General features: G+C 38.7%; 1 protein-coding gene and 1 long non-coding RNA gene across 2 annotated transcripts in view; both read right to left on the bottom strand.

Moving 5' to 3' along the window:
• The window catches only part of LOC143735402 (protein NLRC3-like), a 35620-nt gene extending 24682 nt beyond the window's left edge, over positions 1 to 10938 (bottom strand). The window contains exon 1 of the mRNA XM_077225516.1: positions 10907 to 10938. Coding sequence (XP_077081631.1) covers positions 10907 to 10923 — 17 coding nt within the window. The 5' untranslated portion in view covers positions 10924 to 10938. The remainder of the gene's footprint in view (positions 1 to 10906) is intronic.
• On the bottom strand, positions 1132 to 2915 carry LOC143735503 (uncharacterized). Its single transcript, XR_013203192.1, has 3 exons — positions 2675 to 2915; positions 2498 to 2596; positions 1132 to 1721 (listed from the first exon to the last, which is right to left on the bottom strand). It is a non-coding gene; the product is annotated as an uncharacterized LOC143735503 (long non-coding RNA).
• Positions 10939 to 21433: the final 10495 nt, after the last annotated feature.

Raw genomic sequence — 21433 nt, 5'->3', positions numbered from 1 at the left:
ACATATAAAACTGTTTAGCTAGATTTTCAACCAATCAGCATCGAAAATGTAAGTAGGCCAGAGCCAAAATCAAGCCAATATCACTACGCACATGTAAACATGGAGGAGGACGTAAGTAGCGCTTCTTCATCTGATAGCGGCGATCAAGCTCGATTAACACTCGTAAAGTGTATTCTTCATGTCGGAAAAGATGGTGGGAAAGGCCCGCAGCCCTTTATAGGCCGCTGTCGGTAGCCTAAAAGAGGCCTAGAAATAGGGTTTCGTTCCACCAAGTGGGGCACTACTTACTTTTTTTATATTTAACATCAGAAATATATAGAGATTCCTTAGGAAAAAGTTCTCCGCACACAACCTTGCAGTTTTTGAGAAAATTATGCTAAAGGTGCCCATTTTGAAAAAAAGGGAAAACAGGGAATTTTTCACTTTCAAACTTTTTTATCATAGGCTATAAACGCTATAAACCCAAAAATGCCGAATTACCACTTGAGGTACAAAATAAACCAGTTTGAAATGTGTGATATACCTGAAGTTGCTATCTAGGCACAGTAAACATGATAAGATTATCAAGAAAACTTCTACTGTAGCATTAACATCCCAATTACTTCTCATTATGTTGTTCCAATTCAAAGGTAATATTTGAGGTAAAATCGGAATAACAGATAGAATTAAGCCAAAATATAATAGGTCTATATATAAAACAAAAAACAAATATTGTGATCAAAATAACACATTTAATGGTGAATTGTCAATTTGCATACACGAGCAGTAACTGCACTACATGTACACTGTACAAAATATTACATGCTATCTACTTAAAATTATGGTAACAATATTACACGTATTATATTTGAGTAGATTTTAAGGTTGGTTTTTTTGTGTGCAATCTACCCAAATAGGCTTAATTAAGTAAAATTTCCTAAATTATATAGTCTATGGCACATGATGAATTTAATATTATTAGTGGAATGTGCTTTTTTAATTTAAGTTGTCTCACAAATAAATCAAGCAGAATTTACTCATTTGTATTAATGAAATTTACTTTATTATAACATTTACTGCCTTTTTCAGGTTAAGATAGTAATGAATACATAATGCACTTTTTGTTATCAAACATGCTTTTATTCTGTATTTTTTGCACAAATAAAACAAATCTATATAACATGTAAGACAGCAGTTTTAAGATATGAAAAATAAAAGCAAAAAAATGCTAACATTTTCCATGTCATTGAGAAAGATCATTTTGTTACACAAAAACATTTGCATACAAATTTCTGTTGGAAAAGTCACATTCTTGACTAAAACTTGTGAATAACTTGTAGCAAAACATATAAAATAATTTGTACTTGATGAAAGCTTGTATGTAGAACAATATTAAACGTTCATCAATCAATACAGTTTTTTTTCAGCAGAACTTGGTCATAATGCATTGTCTCAATCTAAGTCATGAGTTTGTTTTTAAGTGTTATAATTTCGGGGAAAACTTGCAAACATCCAGTACCAAGAAGAGCTTCTGAAAGGCCTCAAAAGTGTGCCTCAGTTATTTCGGGTAGGTGAGGTTTAGTGTATACGTGAGTCCAAGAAGAACAGCATAGGCTCTTGCCAGATTTTCCAAGCCATGCCATGACTTGCATCACCTCCAAGATGATGCTGAAATCCTCCGGATAATCCCTCTTGCAGATGACAATTTTCATTATGTGCTGCAGGATATCTCCATTGTCACACTGTAAAACAAACATTAAAGAAGTATTTTTTTATCTTGTCTGTCTCATTAAAAGTCTGTCCATAATTATAAAGTCGATTTGTGTACGGTTGTAAAAATGTCTTATAACAGCTTAAAATGCTAAGACAACTACAAGTAAACCATTATAGTTTATTTTCTTTGTAATCACTGAAACATAAAAATAGTATGTTTCAGTGGACCACAAAGACTAGTCTTTCACAATAACATAAGTAAAGTTTCACCAATGACAGAGGGTGTATTCAGGAAGAAAAAATAAAATAAATGTAAAATTACATTTGGTGACACTATTGTGTGTGTGGGGGAGGGGCTTGGGGGATTAAATTATATTTAATTAATATATTAAAAAATATTTAACACAAAATTGATTTTTGTCAGCCACTATATGAAAAAATGTAACACTTTATTTTGATGGTCCACTATAGACATTCTACTAACTGTAAGTAACTACATGTCAACTAACTCAGAGTATTAGTAGACTGCTAGGTTAGGGTTAATAGATTAAGTTAACATGTAGTTGCAGTTACTTATAGTCAGTAGAATGTCTAAAGTGGACCATCAAAATAAAGTGTTACCTTTTTTCATATAATGGCTGACAAAAATCTATTTTGTGTTAAATATTTTCACATTAGCTTTATATAATTTAATTGGAAAAAAGATTATTGTTTAAGTTGCATTTCTATTTTTATAAATAAAAACAATGTACAAAATACATTTCTCAAAACACCATCAATATATAGAATAATTCTAGTCAATTACATTGTACTCTTGGATGAGATCATCCTCTTTTTCACCCAGATAACAGATCAAGCAACGGAGGACAACGTCTCTCATTATGTCGACGTTTTTATCGAGATTCTGATGTGACAAAAGTTTGTAAATTAGCATCACCCAAAAATAATGAAAAAATATTCATATGTTATGAAAGTAACTTACCTGCAGCATGGGATCAATAGCTATAGCTCCGTAGTGTCCGACGTTTTGAGCCATTCCTTCGCACATTGCTTGATTTTTTCCCATCGGAGTCAGTAAAGGGCTGCGGACCTTTCCCACCATCTTTTCCGACATGAAGAATACACTTTACGAGTGTTAATCGAGCTTGATCGCCGCTATCAGATGAAGATGCGCTACTTCTGTCCTCCTCCATGTTTACATGTGCGTAGTGATATTGGCTTGATTTTGGCTCTGGCCTACTTACATTTTCGATGCTGATTGGTTGAAAATCTAGCTAAACAGTTTTATATGTCTCAATACGCAGTCAATATAGTGGGCCAATAAATAACACTTTTCTCATTAACTGCAGGATAATGCGTGGAGAACTTTTTGCTTGGATACCTTTTATTAACGTTGAACATATTGAGCAAAAGAAAATGTAGTGTCCCGTTTGTCGGAACGAAACCCTATTTCTAGGCCTCTTTTAGGCTACCGACAGCGGCCTAATACAAAGAAAGTCTTGAACGTCACATGAGAGTTCATAGTGGAGAGAAGCCGCACATATGTGATTAGTGTGGGAAGAGTTTCACACATAAAGGACACCTTAAGCAACACATGAAAATCCATACTGGAGAGAAGCCGTACTCATGTGATCAGTGTGGGAAGAGTTTTAGAAAAGCAGACACTTTAAAATAACATCTACATTCTCATTCTGGAGAAAGACCATTTAACTGTGATCAGTGCGATAAAAACTTTGTTTGGGCCGATTGTCACGGTTGGTAAATCCTATGTCTGCTCCTTGTCTCGTGGTTCTGTTATCAGAATCAGAATCAGAATCAGAAAGAGCTTTATTGCCAAGTGTGCTTGCACACACAAGGAATTTGTTTTGGTACTGAGGCTTCCAGTGGACATATACAAATACAACATGAAACATAATACTACAAATTATAAGAATAAAAAATAAAAATATAAATATATGAGAATAAAACTATCACAGTTGGGTTTAGTCAGAATAGACATTTTCAGATTTACAGATTATGAACCTATTTACAGTGTTTTGAATATTATAAATAAATAAATCTACATATAAGTATCACCTGAGTTGTGGGATATTGCACTAAACAGTGGGAGTATTGCACTTACAGGCATATGCCTTGGGAGGAGTGTTAACTGTTCAGGAGGGAAATGGCCTGTGGGAAGAAACTGTTCCTGTGCCGAGATGTTGCAGGATATAATGCAGTCCAATGTTGACTGCATCATCCACAGACCTGTTTGCTCTGTAAGCAAACTGAAAGGGATCCAGCAGGGGTCCGGTGATGTCCTTCAGGTGGGCCAGCACCAGTCTTTCAAACGACTTCATGACCACAGACGTGAGAGCGACAGGTCTGTAGTCATTAAGTCCAGTGATTTTGGGTTTTTTGGGGACAGGAATGATAGTGGAGCGTTTGAAGCAGCAGGGAACTTCACACTGCTCCAATGATCTGTTGAAGATCTGCGTGAAGACCGGGGCCAGTTGGTCAGCGCAGGCTTTTAAACAAGCAGATGAGATGCCGTCTGGGCCTGAGGCTTTCCTAGTCTTCTGTTTTTTGAAGACTCGGCTCACGTCCTCCACACAGACCTTAAGCTCAGGTTGGATGGCAGGAGGGGGGAGTGATAATTGGAGAACAGGAGGTGATGCAGAATGTGTGAAGTGCAGATCAGACCGGGTGTGTGGTGTGAATGAGGGCTTTTCAAACCGGCAGTAAAATGAATTTAAATCGTCAGCCAGGTGTTGATTGTCCACAGATCGAGGGGATGGTGACTTGTAGTTGGTAATGTTCCTCAGGCCATTCCAGACTGATGATGGGTCGTTGGATGAAAACTGGTTTTTCAGTTTATCAGAGTAGTTCCTTTTAGCAACTCTGATCTCCTTTGTCAATCTGTTTCTGGCCTGGTTATACAAGATTTTATCCCCACTTCTGTAAGCATCCTCTTTGGCATGACGAAGGTGTTTGAGTTTCCCAGTAAACCATGGTTTATCATTAGTGAATGATAAGAATGTCCTGGTAGGAATGCATGTATCCTCACAGAAACTTATATATGATGTTACAGTATCTGTGAGCTCATCCAGATCATTGGTAGCAGCTTCAAAAACAGTCCAATCAGTGCAATCAAAGCAGGCCTGTAGATTCTGCTCTGCTTCATTAGTCCATCTTTTTACAGTCCTTATTCCAGGTTTAGCTGATTTCAGTTTCTGCCTGTAGGTCGGTATGAGATGAACCAAACAGTGATCAGAGAGCCCCAAAGCTGCCCGTGGGACGGAGTGATATGCATTTCTTATTGTGGTGTAACAGTGGTCCAGTATATTACTGTCTCTGGTGGGACATGTAACGTGCTGTCTGTATTTTGGTAGTTCACGGGAAAGATTTGCTTTGTTAAAATCCCCAAGAATGATTAAAAGAGAGTCTGGGTACCTTTGTTCCGTTTCAGATATTTGTTCAGCCAGCTGTTGTAGCGCCGCGCTCACGCACGCGTCTGGTGGGATGTAAACATTCACGAGAATGAAAGAGGAAAATTCCCGAGGCGAGTAGAAGGGTTTACAGTTTATGAAATGTGCCTCTAAATTAGGAGAGCACATCTTCTTCAGTGTTGTTACATCTGAACACCAACTTTCGTTAATGTAGAAACACAATCCACCACCTCTCGTTTTCCCCGTTAGCTCCGCGATGCGATCCGCTCGGAACAGCTGGAAGCCCGGCAGATGTATTGCGTTGTCCGGTATGGCTTCACTCAGCCAGGTTTCAGTGAAGCACAAAGCAGCAGAGTTTAAAAAATCCTTGTTAGTGTGGGTGAGGAGAAGAAGTTCATCCGTTTTGTTAGGAAGGGATCGGAGATTCGCGAGATGAATGCTGGGGAGTGCAGTGCGCAGGCCGCGCTCGCGGAGTTTAACCAGCGCGCCGGCTCGCTTCCCGCGTTTGCGTCTGAACGCGCGTTTGAAAAACAACGCTGCCCCTCCGACGAGAATGTCCAGCAAAACGTCTGAATAATCAAAAACTGTAGAAAAGGTTTCTGGTGTGTGTTTCCTAATGTCCAGTAGTTCGTCTTTGGTGAAACTGATAGGAAAAGAATGACTAAACGCAGAACAAACGAACAAAAACAACACAATAGCTGGAGAGCTCCACACCGAGGCAGCCATCCGCGGCGCCATCTTGGATCTTATTGTATTGTGTGTGCTGACTAGAGGGGCGTGCCGCTCATCAGCGCTCGTCAGCAATCACCCATCACCAGCTGCAGTCTATTATTCATGTGTATATATTCTCATCAACTTCTCATCTCCTTTGTCAGATCGTTGTTTGTGGTTCCCGGTGTGTGTGTTCCCAGTCTCGTTCAGTCGTGTGCTTCTCTTGTTCCGGTTCTTGTTCGTTGGATGTTGGATTACTGTTCGTCAGGATTGCACGCTGCACTGTCATCTGACCATCGGAGTCCCTGCGCTACTAACCTGTTTGCCTGAACTTTGGACTGCCTATCTATATCATGATTTAAATAAAAGAGTTAACTAAAATTGCTTCCGTTTGATCACTCCTGACAGAACGATCTGACCTAAGCATGGAAGCAGCGGGAAACTCCTCGAGCTCACTGGATGATTTTGTGAGTAGCAGTATTCAACGAATGGACACTCAAGAAAATAATCTCTATGATACTGCTCGCGCTGTCCAGGCGTTAGTGGCGCAGGTGTCTGGGCTCACCCAACAGCTTCAACATCTTCGTGTTCCCACAGCGCAACCCCTGCCACTGATTCCCCCATCACCACCAGCGGACCCATCCCAGTCAGAGTCTCGTCTTCCGGTCCCCGAGCCTTACTCAGGTGAAGCAAACTTCTGTTGAACATTTTTAACCAGATGTTCTATGCATTTTTCCCTGCAACCCAGGACGTTTCACGAAGAACAGACCAAGGTGGCATTCGTGCTGATGCTTCTGACTGGGAAAGCGGCGCTATGGGGAACAGCGGTGTGGGAGAACCAAGACGAATACTGTTCCTCGTTCCAGAGGCTCTCCGAAGAGATGTGGCGAGTCTTTGACTGGGCCGCGTCAGGAAGAGAGGATGCCAGGGTACTGGCGGAACTTCGCCAAGGAGAGAGGTCCGTATCTGACTTTTCTATTGAATTCCGAACCCTGGCAGCCGAGAGCCGATGGAACGAGGAGGCGCAGTGGGACATGTTCCTGCATGGGCTGGCTGACCGCGTCCAGAAGGAGATCTACGCCCTGGACCTGCCCACCGTACTTAACGATCTCATCGCACTGGCTCTGAGAGTGGATGCACGGCTGTCTCGAGTCAGCAAACCATTTCATCCTGATCGTTTTCCTGGAGGGATCAAGGGGCAGCGTCCAGGAGGCGAGGGCGCAGTCAGCCCCATCCACGATCACAAGCCCATGCAGGTGGCTCGAGCCCGGCTTTCCCGGGAGGAGAAGGAGAGGCGGAGATCCCTGGGCCTTTGTCTATACTGTGGTGGAGCGGGACATTTTGCTTTCAATTGTCCGTTAAAAAGGCCCAGCCCGGCAGTAAATATGAGGCTACTGTCGGGTGGGATCTCTGCCAAGAAGACCTCATCGACATCTACCTTCCTCCCGGTAAGGCTCCGATAGTCAACTCACCTCCACGATTGTCGGGCACTACTGGACTCAGGGGCGGAGGGTAATTTCATGGACCATTCATTTGCAATAAGATTTCAAATTCCCCTAAAACCCCTTTCACACCAGATCGACGTTCACGCCCTCAATGGACAAAGACTCCCCACGATTTCACTGATCACCGAAGACATCACACTCATCACATCCGGCAATCATTCTGAGACTATTTCCTTTTACATTCTGGACACTCCACTAGCACCCATCGTTCTTGGTCACCCATGGCTCACCCGTCACAACCCCAAAATAGATCAAATCAAATCAAATCGGTGGCATCATGGAGCAGTTTTTGTCATAAGTCTTGTCTTGTGTCTGCCTGTCCGTCTGTTCCTGTTCATGTGTTACAGGAGGAGACAGTGGATTTATCAAACGTGCCCACGGAGTATCGGGATCTGAAGGAGGTGTTCAGTAAGTCTCGGGCTGATTCTCTTCCTCCGAATCGTCCCTATGACTGTGCTATAGACTTACTGCCATGCATTACTCTATGTAATACTCTCTATATTCACTCTCTGTCACAGAGAGAGAGAGGTCATGGAGAAATACATTTCTGATTCTCTAGCAATGGGATTCATCCGCCCTTCCTCTTCTCCAGCGGGGGCGGGGTTCGTTTTTGTGGGGAAGAATGATGGATCGTTGCGACCTTGTATTGATTACCGGGGGTTGAACACTATCACGGTAAAGAATACTTATCCTTTGCCGTTGATGTCTTCAGCTTTCGAGAGGTTGCAAAGAGCATCTATCTTCACAAAACTGGATTTAAGGAATGCTTATCATTTGGTCCGCATCAGGGAGGGGGATGAATGGAAGACCGCTTTTAACACCCCTAGGGGGCACTTTGAATATTTGGTTATGCCGTTCGGCCTTTCCAACTCCCCAGCGGTCTTCCAAGCACTTGTCAATGACGTGTTACGAGACATAATCGATCAGTTCATATATGTCTACCAGGATGATATATTGATTTTTTCTTCGTCTCTCCAGGAACACGTGCAACACGTTCGACAAGTGCTTCAGAGGTTGCTAGAGAATGGGCTTTTTGTCAAGGCGGAGAAATGCGTTTTTCATCCACAGTCTGTTCCTTTTCTAGGTCACATCATCTCGGTTGAGGGAATGCGCATGGATCCTGACAAGGTTAAGGCTGTGGTGAATTGGCCAAGTCCAGATTCCCATAAGGCCCTACTGAGGTTTCTGGGGTTCGCCAATTTTTATCGGCGTTTTATTCGTAATTTCAGCCGACTAGCCGCGCCTCTGACCGCCTTGACCTCCCCCAGAACGACATTCAGGTGGTCAGACGCAGCAGAAGCTGCGTTTGCCAAACTGAAGGGTTTCTTCGTTTCAGCCCCCATCCTGATAACCCCTGATCCATCATGTCAGTTCGTGGTGGAGGTTGATGCGTCAGAGGTGGGGATAGGCGCAGTGTTATCCCAGCGCTCTCCTTCAGACGACAAGATGCACCCTTGCAAGTTTTTTTCACATCGTTTATCCCCTGCCGAAAGCAATTATGACATTGGCAACAGAGAGTTGTTGGCGGTCAAGTTAGCTTTGGAGGAGTGACGCCACTGGTTAGAAGGGTCAGGGGTACCTTTTATCGTCTGGACCGACCACAATAATCTGGAATACATTCGTACTGCTAAAAGACTTAATTCCAGGCAGGCTCGGTGGGCTCTTTGACTTTACTCTCTCGTACCGCCCGGGTTCCAAAAACATCAAACCCAATTCTTTATCGTGCATTTTTGACCGTTCCGATCGCCCGTCTACTCCAGAGTGCATTTCACCAGAGAATCTATTCATCTCTACACTCACATGGGAGGTCGAATCGAAGGTCAAGAAGGCCTTAGAAGGGGTAACGCCTCCGACTCGTTGCCCACTGAACCGTTTGTTTGTGCCGGAGAGTTTACGGTCCAGCGTCATTCAGTGGGGTCATTGTTCCAATGTGGCTTGTCATCCAGGAGTCAATCGTACTATGTTTTTGGTTAAGCAACGATTCTGGTGGCCTCTCATGGCTCGTGACGTTCGCAGTTTTGTATTGGCTTGCTCAGTTTGTGCCACGGGTAAGACTTCCAATCAACCTCCAGATGGGTTACTCCAACCGCTGCCGGTGCCTTCAAGACCCTGGTCCCATATCGCGCTAGATTTTATCACCGCCCTCCCAGGGTCACACGGTAGTTTTGGCCGTGGTGGACCGTTTCTCGAAGGTGGCCCATTTCATTCCCTTGCCCAAATTACCTTCAGCCAAGGAGACAGCGTTGGTTGTCGTTGACCACGTCTTTCGGCTTCATGGCCTCCCGACAGACGTGGTTTCTGACAGAGGACCCCAATTTGTGTCCAAATTTTGGCGAGAGTTTTGTAAACTTCTGGGGGCGACTGTCAGTCTGTCCTCCGGGTTCCATCCCCAGAGCAATGGTCAAACTGAGCGAGCCAACCAAGATTTGGAGAGAACGTTGCGATGTTTAGTGTCCAAGAATCCTTCCTCCTGGAGTCAGCAATTGTCTATGGTGGAGTACGCCCACAACACGTTGCCGGTGTCATCCATGGGCCTATCACCATTTGAGTGTAGTGTAGGTTACCAGCCACCAATTTTTCCTAGTCTGGAATCCGAAGCCGCGGTCCCATCCGCCCACGCCTTCGTCCAGAGGTGTCACCGCACTTGGACTAGAGCCCTTGAGACTCTACTCCAAGTCGGGGCACGCACCAAGGCCAAAGCCGATCGCCACCGGCGGAGGCCTCCCGTATACGTCGTCAGTTCTAAAGTGTGGCTTTCTACCAAGGACATTCCTCTCGGCTCCGTTTCAAATAAGCTCGCACCTAAATTTATTGTCCCGTTCTCTGTCACCAAAATCATTAGTCCGGTGACAGTCCGCCTTAATCTTCCTCCAGTGTACAGGAGGATTCATCCCATCTTTCACGTTTCCAGAATTAAGCCCCTATTTTTTTTGCTCGTATCAATCCGCCTGTCCCTGACCGTCGGAGTCCCTGCGCTACTAACCTGTTTGCCTGGACTTTGGACTGCTTATCTATATCATCATTTAAATAAAAGAGTTAACTGCAATTGCTTCCGTTTGATCACTCCTGACACCGATACCATGAAGAAGCACATGAAAGTTCATGCAAAGGAGAAGCCTCATGTGTGTTATTTTTGTGGAAAGGGTTTTAGTGAGCTGGGTACTCTAAATTTACACCAGAAAAGACACAGCGGTGTGAAAAATTATATGTACCTTGATTGTGGGAATATTTTTTTATAGTGTTGAACTAAAACGGCACCAGAGAATTCACACTGGAGAAAAACCTTTTAAGTGTTTACACTGTGACAAGAGATTCCGTCAGTCAGTACACCTGAAAACACACGAGAGGGTCCACACTGGAGAGAAACCTTTCATGTGATCAGTGTGGAAAGAGTTTTGCACGAAAAGGACACTGTAAGAGTCACATGAAAATCCACACTGGAGAGAAGCCGTATCACTGCCTTCAATGTGGGGAACGTTTTGCTTGGTTCTACTTTATCATACAAAAAAACAAATGTCTAAAATCTGAGTAAGCAGTTCATCTTAAGATTCATCAACACTACGTCCTCACCAAATGTGACAATGCATCAAGCAATATCTTCAGTATAAATCTGCTGTAACCAGCTGCTAAGAGACAGAACAAAGAAACATTATCATTTTCATCATTAACATCATTAAAGTTGTCAAAGTGAACAAAGTTCCAGAAGTTTCAAATATGTTTCAGATCAAGTCAAAAGATGAAGTTTCTCCTAAAATAGCAACTAAAAAAAATAAAAAAAACCAAATGACCATTACTTTTTAATTTACTTGAGCATGTTACTTTCGAAGACAGGAGAAAGGGTGTGCTAGAGAAGTATGTGCAGAAATCAGAAGATAAAAAACCAAACCGACGGTGTTATGATTCCTGTATGTTTTTCACACGAATAACCCTGCGGCCTGTACCATTAAGGTAGTTGAACAAACTCAGGGTTACAGGATTAGTTTTGAGTTGACAAAACCAAATCAATCCAACCAAGCTTTGTACCATGATGCTGATCATAAACTTTCTCTGTCAACTCAGGCTTTAATCCTGAGTTTAGGAGTTTAGGTGTGACATCAGTGGCGAACAGCCAATCACATGCTGAGAAAGAGTGAAACTGAGATTCATTTCTCGTGAGACAAGCTGCGTGATTCACTTCTCTCTTCTGCAGAATATTACGAGATTCAAAAAATAAGAAGAATTTAAACAAATTTAAACACCAAGAAGAAAATATGTCTATGAAAGAGGACAATTAAAAGACAAAATCTTGCTATATCATTGCAAGTAAAAGTTATGAAGTTAGTTTATACAGTTGATAAAGGTATAGAGAGAATTGAATATTTAAGCTAACATGTAGTCATTTTATAGCTTTATCTATTGATTCTAAAGCTTATTTATATTACCTTTATATATTTATTAATTTAAACTGTGCATAATAATAATGAATAAATTAAAATTATACATGTGTGATCGATTAAGGGTATGATAATTACATAAATTTTATCTAAATCATACAAAATTATTATTCTAAATAATTCATTACTAAGCCAGACGCTGCTATGTAGTGACCTTTAATTTGGAGTAGAAACAGGTGGAGTGACTTTATCGCATCAGGCATGTGTCACTTTGCTCACAGCTGATTGGTCCAAGTTCGGTCTGCAACCTCTTACCTGGAACATACTGTAACCTGCCCCGGACCAGGTTAGCCGTGGAGCGTAAGTTACTATGGCGATGAACACTGCTAAAAGCCAAACCACTTTCAGGGTGAACTCAAACCCAGGGTTGGTACAATATAAACTGAAACATACCAGGCTAGCCACAAACCTGCTTCATGGTATAGGTTTAAAATTTGTAGAAATAAAGATTAGACTGTGAGATTAAATTGACTGATCTGATTTCTGCATTTTATAAGGCTGAGTGCTTTGTTACACTTATCTTAGTCATGTAATTTGACAATTATGTAGTTTATAATTATGAAATGCAGATGCAAATGAAGTGTTAGGAATAATTTTTGGTATTTTGATGTTTTAATTTTCCCAATAGAGCTTCTGAACATCTGATAAATTATTTTACTGGTATTTCAAACAACATTCACTCTTTTACCCTTCATGTCCAGTATCATATAAAACCAAAAATTCGTTTTAAAGCATTGTTCTAGTCAGGTAATGTGGACCATTTACATTATGTGGAATCAGAACCGAACGGCACAGGTTACTAGCATGCTAGCATGACAGTTTCCTAATTAATTAAGTGTTATTTGTATATATTGTTGAGCTAATTTAATATTCATTGTAATACAAATGCTGAGGTGTCTCTCGTCCATCAGCTGACCTGATATTCCCAATGAAGATGAACGTAACTTTTATAAAGCACAAGATATTCCAGACTTTAAACAAATAATGATTTAAATGTTTTGAACATTTGCATTGTAAGAATGTACAGACATATAAAAACACAGACTCGTTAATGTTTTCTCATAAAAAACAAGGCGATTTCCTATTAATTCAATAGAATTTGGGGGAATACCAATATGCCAGCGCGTGACGTCACTTGTTTTTTATTTTTATTTTTATTTTTTTTAAACAACAATTTTATTTGTCAAAAATTGTCACACAAGTTTAAACAACATTTCCATTTTCCATTACAACTAAATAAAAAATAAAATAAAAATGAGCAAATAATGATACAAAATAATAATACTAATAATACTAATATATATATATATATATATATATATATATATATATATATATATATATATATAAATAAATAAATTAAATAAATAAAAAACATACAGCAATAACATAGGCTACTTGTCTATATACTCTCAATGTCCATCAATTCCACGAAGGAGTCACCATCTAGACTCTCCAAAAAGTTATAAAACACTTTCCAAATGGACCAAAAGGTATCTGGCTTGTTTTTCAAAAAGTAGGTAGCCTAATCTTTTCTAAGGCAAGGTGTGAGGTCATCCCCTTTATCCATTGAGACACGCCGGGACTTTCTTCTTTTTTCCAAGTACATGCTATTACACGCTTAGCCTCTAGCAAACAGAGAATCAACAATAATCTTTCATGTTTGGTGATTTTAAAATTCAGAGGACAAACATGCAATATACACAGCTTTGGATCAAGAGGAATTGCTTTACTAATGATTTGGCTTATAATATTCAGTATTTTAACCCAAAAGCAATTAACTTTAGTGCATTCCCACATACAGTGGAATAAAGTTCCCTTTTCTTGTTTACATTTGTAACACATATCAGGAATATTCGGGTTGAACGTGACGTCACTTGTTATGACTTCATGATTGTAGTGAAGGTTCCGTGTAGGTGTGATGGAAGACAGGGGTTGGCGTGACTGGGACTCGTACACTTTTATTTGGTCCAAAAACAGAAAAAATGCGCTGTGCGCGCTTTAACATATACCTCGCTCACGTTCAGAGAACACTCTTTCCACTATATAAAATATCACTCTTTCCACTATATAAAATATCACTCTTTCCACTATGTAAAACATCATTCTTTCCACTATATCAGGCAACACTCTTTCCACTTTCGTTCTCAGCGCTCAGCTCGCGTGTCGTGCACGAGACGAGTACCCAGTCCTTCTCTCTCCGCTCTTCTTCTTCTTCTTCTGGGACTTTTATTGGCAGTTTGCAATCAATGTGCATTACCGCCATCTACTGGAATAAGGTGTGATCACATTGGGACGTGAAAAAAAAAAAAAAAATTGGAACCAGAGCCCAAGCTTCAGCTGGCGCTACGTGTTTAGCTCCTCCAGCTTCAACCTCAACTCAACCTCCATATAAAAAAAATAAAAATAAAAATAAATTTAAAAATTAAAATAAAAAAAAACCCCACTAAAGTCTTCTTGCTAACTGTGTTTTTTAAAGAAATTATATCACTGCTTTTATTGTAGAGTGTGTTCCTGGTACCCTCTTAATTTTTTCTCTCTCTTCAAGGTACTGCCTACATGTCAAAAGTACATGCTTCACAGTTTCAGTTTCCGTACAATATGGGCACATTCCTGTCTCATGTTTCCCTATTATATGTAGGTTGCTGTTCAGTCCTGTATGTCCTAACCTTAGCCCACTGTAAAAAAAAATCCTAATTTTACAGAAAATTACTGTGATTTTTTGACGATCATTTTCTTTCTTTTTAAATTATACTCAAAACACTGTAAAATTACAAATAATATCTGTAAAATAAAAATTCAGCTGTTATTTTAGGTATTGTGACATTAATGACAAATTACAGTAATTCACATTTTTTATACAGAAAATTGATTGTATTTTTCATACAGTCTTTTTTCTGTTTTCTTAAATTACATAAAAATGTATGTAAAATTACAAATATAATCTGTAATTTAACAGAAACAAAACAGTTAAATGATAAAATGGTCAAATGACTGTCAGCTCCCCAAAAAACTGTAAAACATCCTAAATTAAATAAACTGAAAAACACTGTTATTTTACAGGTATTTCCTGAATAATCACGATCATATACCTTCATTGTAAAAAAAAATCGTAAAAAAATGGTCAAATGACTGGCAGCTGCGGCTGCCAAACAAAAACCATAAAATTAAAGTAAAATATGCTAATTTAAATAAACCAAAAAAACACTGTTATTTTACAGGTATTTCCTGCATTATTATGATCAAATACCTTAATTGTAAAAAAAATCGTAAAAAAAGGGTCAAATGACTGGCAGCTGCGGCTGCCAAACAAAAACCATAAAATTAAAGTAAAATATGCTAATTTAAATAAAGTGTAAAAAACTTTAAAATAAATTTGATGTCACCATGATTGGGATCAGTGTCTGCTTTAGTTGGGCTCATGACCCTTGAGATTTAACTTATGCTTTTCTTTGGATGCTTTAAAGGTATTGTAGGTAGAAATCCCCAAAAATACTTTTTTCCAATTTTTTTCAAACTGTCTTTATATATCAATGCATAATTAAAATGTAAGTACTCTGGAAAATAAATTATAAAAATCGAGTGTCTGTAGTTCTCTCAGGACTGTAATAAACACAGCTCATTATTCCATTCGGGACGAAAGAAATGATTGGCTGGGGCGACTGTCACTCTCCCTCGCTACCATGGATACCACCTCTGCTGATACAGGAGGAGCCCAAATGCGCGCACCCGTTTGAAAAGGAACGGAAGCTAGTAATAACAAACAATTATGGCAGAGAAAGAACAGTCACAATTCTCAGTAACGTTACCTGCATATAGAGGCAGCGAAGTCAAACGAGTTAAAAAAAGGAAGACAGTATTTGAAAAGGCTATGAACAAAAAGTCTTTGGATAAATAAAGAAATCATAAGAGAGTCGGCGTGGCTTTCCAGCGTCGGCTACTACTGAGTGATCTCAAGGGGCTGAAAAGTGACTCCATGATGGCTTTATTTCTGCTGGACAGGTAATCTTGCTGTTTTCATTTTGATGGCATTTATTTTTTCATGAAGCATGTATCACTAGCACACCTAACTACCTAATATTAGCTAACTAACGTTACGTAGCATAACTAACGGTACTGGCTTAGCTATGACAGTGTAACTTTGGTGTCGACTAGTATAACGTTACTGTTAGTGAGCCAGGGTTGAGACGATAAATAAGCAATAGGCCTATCTGCAGTCGAAAGCTGTTTTATTTAATTTCGCCAAATCTAACTTTAGGTTAAAAAGTTTAGGGGATCTATTTTTATACCTAGCTTTACCCTCTGCCTAAACTGTGTTCCTATTTTCACCGTGAACTCTACCTACTCCGTTTTTTCACGTTTGGTTTGTTGTTATATGCTCTACATATGTTTACATATGTCTTTATGTTGTATCTGTATGTGCTATACAATATATGTTGTGTGTGTGTGTTATATTATCTTGGGTCTGCAATGCAGTTGTGAGAAGGTGTTTGAGTGTATGTAATTCAGTTTATCTGTAAACAATCTTATGTTATGAATCTTACAAATTCACCTTCATCACAGTGTAACTGATAGTAACGGCAAACGTGTATCAATGAAGCTATTTATAGCTTTGCCTTATATTGAGTTTGATTCCGTTACGAGCTAGTAAAATATTTTAAACTTTACAAGTATCGTTATGCGAGCTGGATAGTGAGTACTAACAGCCATGTTAATTGTTTATATTCATACTGATAAAGTTAGTTATTTTATTACTTGTGATTCTGACATGATGTCACTACATCTGGTAAAGCTGGTAAACACGTCCGACTCTTCCAGCTGAGCGAATGGCCGGGATCGCGCGTTCATTTGTTTTGGGGGCGTGGCTTTGGAAGGAGCCGAGTAGGGAGGGAGTGGGAGTTAATGGAATAATGAGCTGTGTTTATTGTAGTCCTAAGAGGACTACAGACACTCGATTTTTATAATTTCTTTTCCAGAGTACTTACATTTTAATTATGCATTGATATATAAAGACAGTTTAAACAAATTTTGACAAAAAGTATTTTTGTGGATTTCTACCTACAATACCTTTAACTGTGTATTTGATACACGTTTTTCATAAATGCTGAAGAAAATATCATATGATCTCGGTCATTAATTGATGATGTTATAGTCATCATATGATGATCTGATTCACTGATATGACAGTGAAATCTCTGTATATGATAACTTAGATTACAGAGTATGTAGATGGAATTTAGCTTTATACAAAGTCTTTAATTAATGTCATAATTTTTCACATGACCCTTGAATATTGTGGTATCAGTATTATAACAACCTGCATTTAAAATATATATATATATATATATATATATATATATATATATATATATATATACTACACAAAAGTTTTGTCGTTTTTTTAGTTGTATAGAGACATCAAGAATCAACATATGAATCTCAACAATGGTCACAACCAAAAAAGTTTTTTTTTCATTGTCACCATTGTTGTGATTCATACGCTGATTCTTGATGTCTGAGTGAGTCTATATGTTCCTGTCAAATATTTTCTGTATAATGACTTCATAAAATCTGAGTTCACAGCACTGGAGAATGTTTTATAGAAGCTTTGTCATGCAAAATGAATAACTAATATTTAATGACATAATCAGATATTATACTTCAGATGGTATCAATGGAGCTGGACTCTACATGATGACTATTCTCACTACGAAGTGACCAGCATTATCTGATCTGAGTTTCTCTTAGACTCTTACCATAACAAATATGCATCAGAGACACACAGTTAATGCAGCCAGAGAAACATTAAAGTTCAACACTAAAAGTTCAAGAGCCCAACTAAAGCAAATACTGATCTCCATCATGGTGACATCAAACTTTATTCTTTTCAATAAAGCTTCAACTTCTAAACCTCTGTTAATTCTCAATAATAATGTTAGTATGAAAGAAATAAAGTCTGGATTGTAATAAGTGAAGATGCTGCGATCCTGAGAGATCTGGTAGTGTTTAATGTTCTGTTGGGGTTTAAAGTGTTTCTGTATGGTGTGTTTCGTGTGTCACCATTGTGTTGAAGCGTAGAGCCTGAGCTCCAGTCCAGGATGAGCAAATAAACACTGTTGAAATGCTGCATGTTTCTTTATTTAAGTGACAGTAACTGTGTAGTTGCTGATGTAGTGACGTATACTGTATAGTCAAAGCAAATCATGCATGTAATTAACTGCATGTTTTTCAGTAAATAAATGTGAAATAACTGTTTTAACTGTGTGTTTCTGTTAAAAAAGATTAATGAAGATTTCTGTAAAAGTATTTTGCACTTATTTAAATTAAGATATTTTACATTCATTTTATGGTTTTTGTATGGCAGCCGTTGCTGACAGTCATTTGACTGTTTTTTTATGGGATTTTTTACAATGAAGGTGTTTGATCGTAATAATTCAGGAAATAGTTGTAAAATAACAGTGTTTTTCTGTAAAAAAAAATTAAGGACAATTTCTGTAAAAGTTTTTTGCATTTCATTTAAATTACGATATTTTACTTTATTTTTACGTTTTTTGTTTGGCAGCCGCAGCTGCCAGTCATTGACCGTTTTTTTACGATTTTTTTTTTACAGTGTAGTGAACCATGTTTCCTCCTGTCGTGATAATGAACTCATTTTTTTAACTGTCACATTTTGTTGAATACTATATAAATGCCTACCTTTTTCCCCCTTATCCCATTTATCCTGCCAGAGTTTATGAATACCATCTTTAATTATTGTTTTAATTTCTGATTTGCTGAGTGGTCCCTGTATTTCTACTTGTTCTGCTTTAAGTGCTTCTTTTGCCAACTCGTCTGCCTTCTCATTCCCCTCAATACCTGTGTGCGCTGGAACCCAAGTGAACTGTGTTATTAGCTTCTGTTGCTTTATTCTGAATAATATCTGATGAACTTCGTCTAAAAGATCCTGCCTGCATTCAGATTTCCCAGTCTGGATGCTAGTTAAGGAGGACATAGAGTCTGAACAAATAACCGATTTATATGGCTTCACTTCTTCTACCCACTGTAGTGCCATTATGATGGCCGTCATTTCTGCAGAGAAGATTGAGAGGTGGTTTGAGGTTCTTTTTTGTATTGTGACTTTATATTTAGGAATGTATACAGCCACCCCCGTTTTACCTGCTGGTTCTTTGGATGCATCTGTAAATATTTGTACTGTATCATTATATTTTACTTCTATATACTGTTGTACACTTTGACACAATCCCGTCTTAACTATGTTTTTAGTCTCTAAATTAACTACAGGATAGCAAAAAAACCAAGGAGGAGTTATGCTCAAGTTAACAGTTTTGCTGCAGGATATATTACTGATTCCCATTTCATCTGCCTCTTTTTTACTACTCCATCCAAAACTATTTTCCACAATGCGACCATATTCCCACTATTCCTCTAACACCAATTTTGTAGGATGTATATTCTCATGCCCTTGTAAGTTTACCCAATATGCTAGAGAGAGCTTTAACCTCCTAAGATCTAAAGGCATTTCCCCTACTTCCACCTGCAGCGCTGAGATAGGTGATGTTCGGAAAGCTCCACTACACAGCCGGAGAGCTTTGGCCTGCAGCCTGTCCAATTCAGCCAATGTCGTTTTAGCTGCTGTTTTATATACTGTACATCCATAATCAAACACTGATCGGATTATTGCTATATAAATTATTTTCAAAGAAGAGCCTGATGCCCCCCAATTATAACCTGATAGACACTTTAAAAGATTAATTGCTTTCTTACATTTTTCCACCATTTTCTGTACATGATTTCTAAAAGTGAGTTTACTATCAAACCACACACCAAGATATCTTAACTCATAAACCTGTTTGAGAGATTGCCCATATATCTTAAGATCTATTGTTGGTTTTACCCTTTTCTTAGAAAAACAGATGAATTGCGTTTTTTCTACTGACAGATGGAACCCCCATTCAAATGACCATTTTCCAACCTGACTAATTGCTGTTTGCATCCTTTGCTGTAAATTATCTATATTACGGCCCCTCACCCACAATGCTCCATCATCTGCATATAATGCCCTGTTTATCCTTTGATTCACTCCATCAAACACATCATTAATCATTATATTAAAAAGAATTGGACTGCATACACTACCTTGTGGGGTGCCATTATCTATTGTGTAAGTACTTGATAACTCTGATCCTATCCTTACCTCTATGGTTCTATCCTTTAAAAAATCTTTAATCCAGTTAAACATTTTACCACCTATTTCCATTTTATTCAACTTAATTAAAAGTCCTTCTTTCCACAGCATGTCATAAGCCTTCTCTATATCAAAAAATATTGCCAAAACAGATTCATTATTAACTTGTGCTTTACGTATCTCATTCTCTAGGCAGACTACAGGATCCATAGTTGTTCTTCCAGTACGAAAACCACTCTGGTATGGTGTGATCAGCCCTCTGCTTTCTAATGTGTGCCCTAACCTTTTAGTAATCATCCTCTCCATGAGTTTACATAAATTAGACGTTAACGCTATTGGTCTGTAGCTTTTGACATTCGTTTTATCCTTTCCTGGTTTCCCTATAGGGACTATTACTGAATGTTTCCACCCAGTGGGTAATTTCCCTCGCTCCCAAATTTTATTATATACCACCAGTATCACATTTTTTGCCACATCAGATATTTCTTCAATCATTTTATAGCATATCCCGTCTCTCCCTGGTGAGGTATTTTTTACACCAATCAATGCTCTTTTTAGTTCAAACAATGTAAAATCTGCATCTAGTGAGTTCTCCCCCACCACTTTCATCCCCAGCATATCTTTATTATCTTCCATGATCCTCATTCTTATATCTAGCTCTTCACTAGAAAGGTTCTTTGAACTATGTATTTTTACAAAAGATTTTGCGAGCATCTCAGCTTTTTCTCTACTAGTTACTGCCTCAATACCACTATCTATTAATACTGGTAGTGAAAAGTCCCTTCTTATGCCACCCATCTTTCTAACCATTCCCCATATATCATTTATTTTAATTCCTGTCCCAATATTACTACAGAAATCTCTCCAGTATTTCCTTTTAGTTTCTTTTATAATTCTTTTAGTTTTAGCTTGTGTTCTTTTGTACTCCAATAATTTATCAAATGAATGATTAGTTTTAACACCTTTAAAAGCTTTATTCCTGTTTTTAACAGCCTCTCTACACTCATCAGACCACCATGGTATCATTTTCTTCTTCTTTGCTCCAGATGTTTTACTTATTGTTTCCTCAGCTGACTTATGCATTACGTTAATAATCAAATTGTTTAATTCCTCAATGTCTTCACTCAAATTTGGCATCATTTCAATTAATTTGCTGCTTGTTTTAAAATTATACAGTCCCCAATTGACCTCTTTCATTCTCCATCTTGGAATCCAATTTTCTTCAAAACTAACATTTTGACTCCTTATCTTTACCCAGATAGGATAATGATCACTACCCATTGCATTATCACTTCTCACATCCCACATGCAAGAACCTGCTAGTTGTTGTGATACAAAAGTAAGATCTATTGCAGTTTCTGCACCATGTGCTACATCGTATCTAGTGCCTCTTCCATCATTTAAACACACTAACTGATTATCATCCATAAAATCCTCAATAATGTACCCATCTCCATCTGTTCTAGCACTTCCCCACAG

The sequence above is a fragment of the Siphateles boraxobius genome, unplaced genomic scaffold (assembly GCF_051911475.1).
Source record: "Siphateles boraxobius isolate OS27281-9 unplaced genomic scaffold, OSU_SipBor_1 13, whole genome shotgun sequence".
Lineage (NCBI taxonomy): Eukaryota > Metazoa > Chordata > Actinopteri > Cypriniformes > Leuciscidae > Siphateles > Siphateles boraxobius.
The sequence above is the reverse complement of the archived record's forward strand: the minus strand, read 5'-3'. Positions and strand labels throughout refer to the sequence as shown.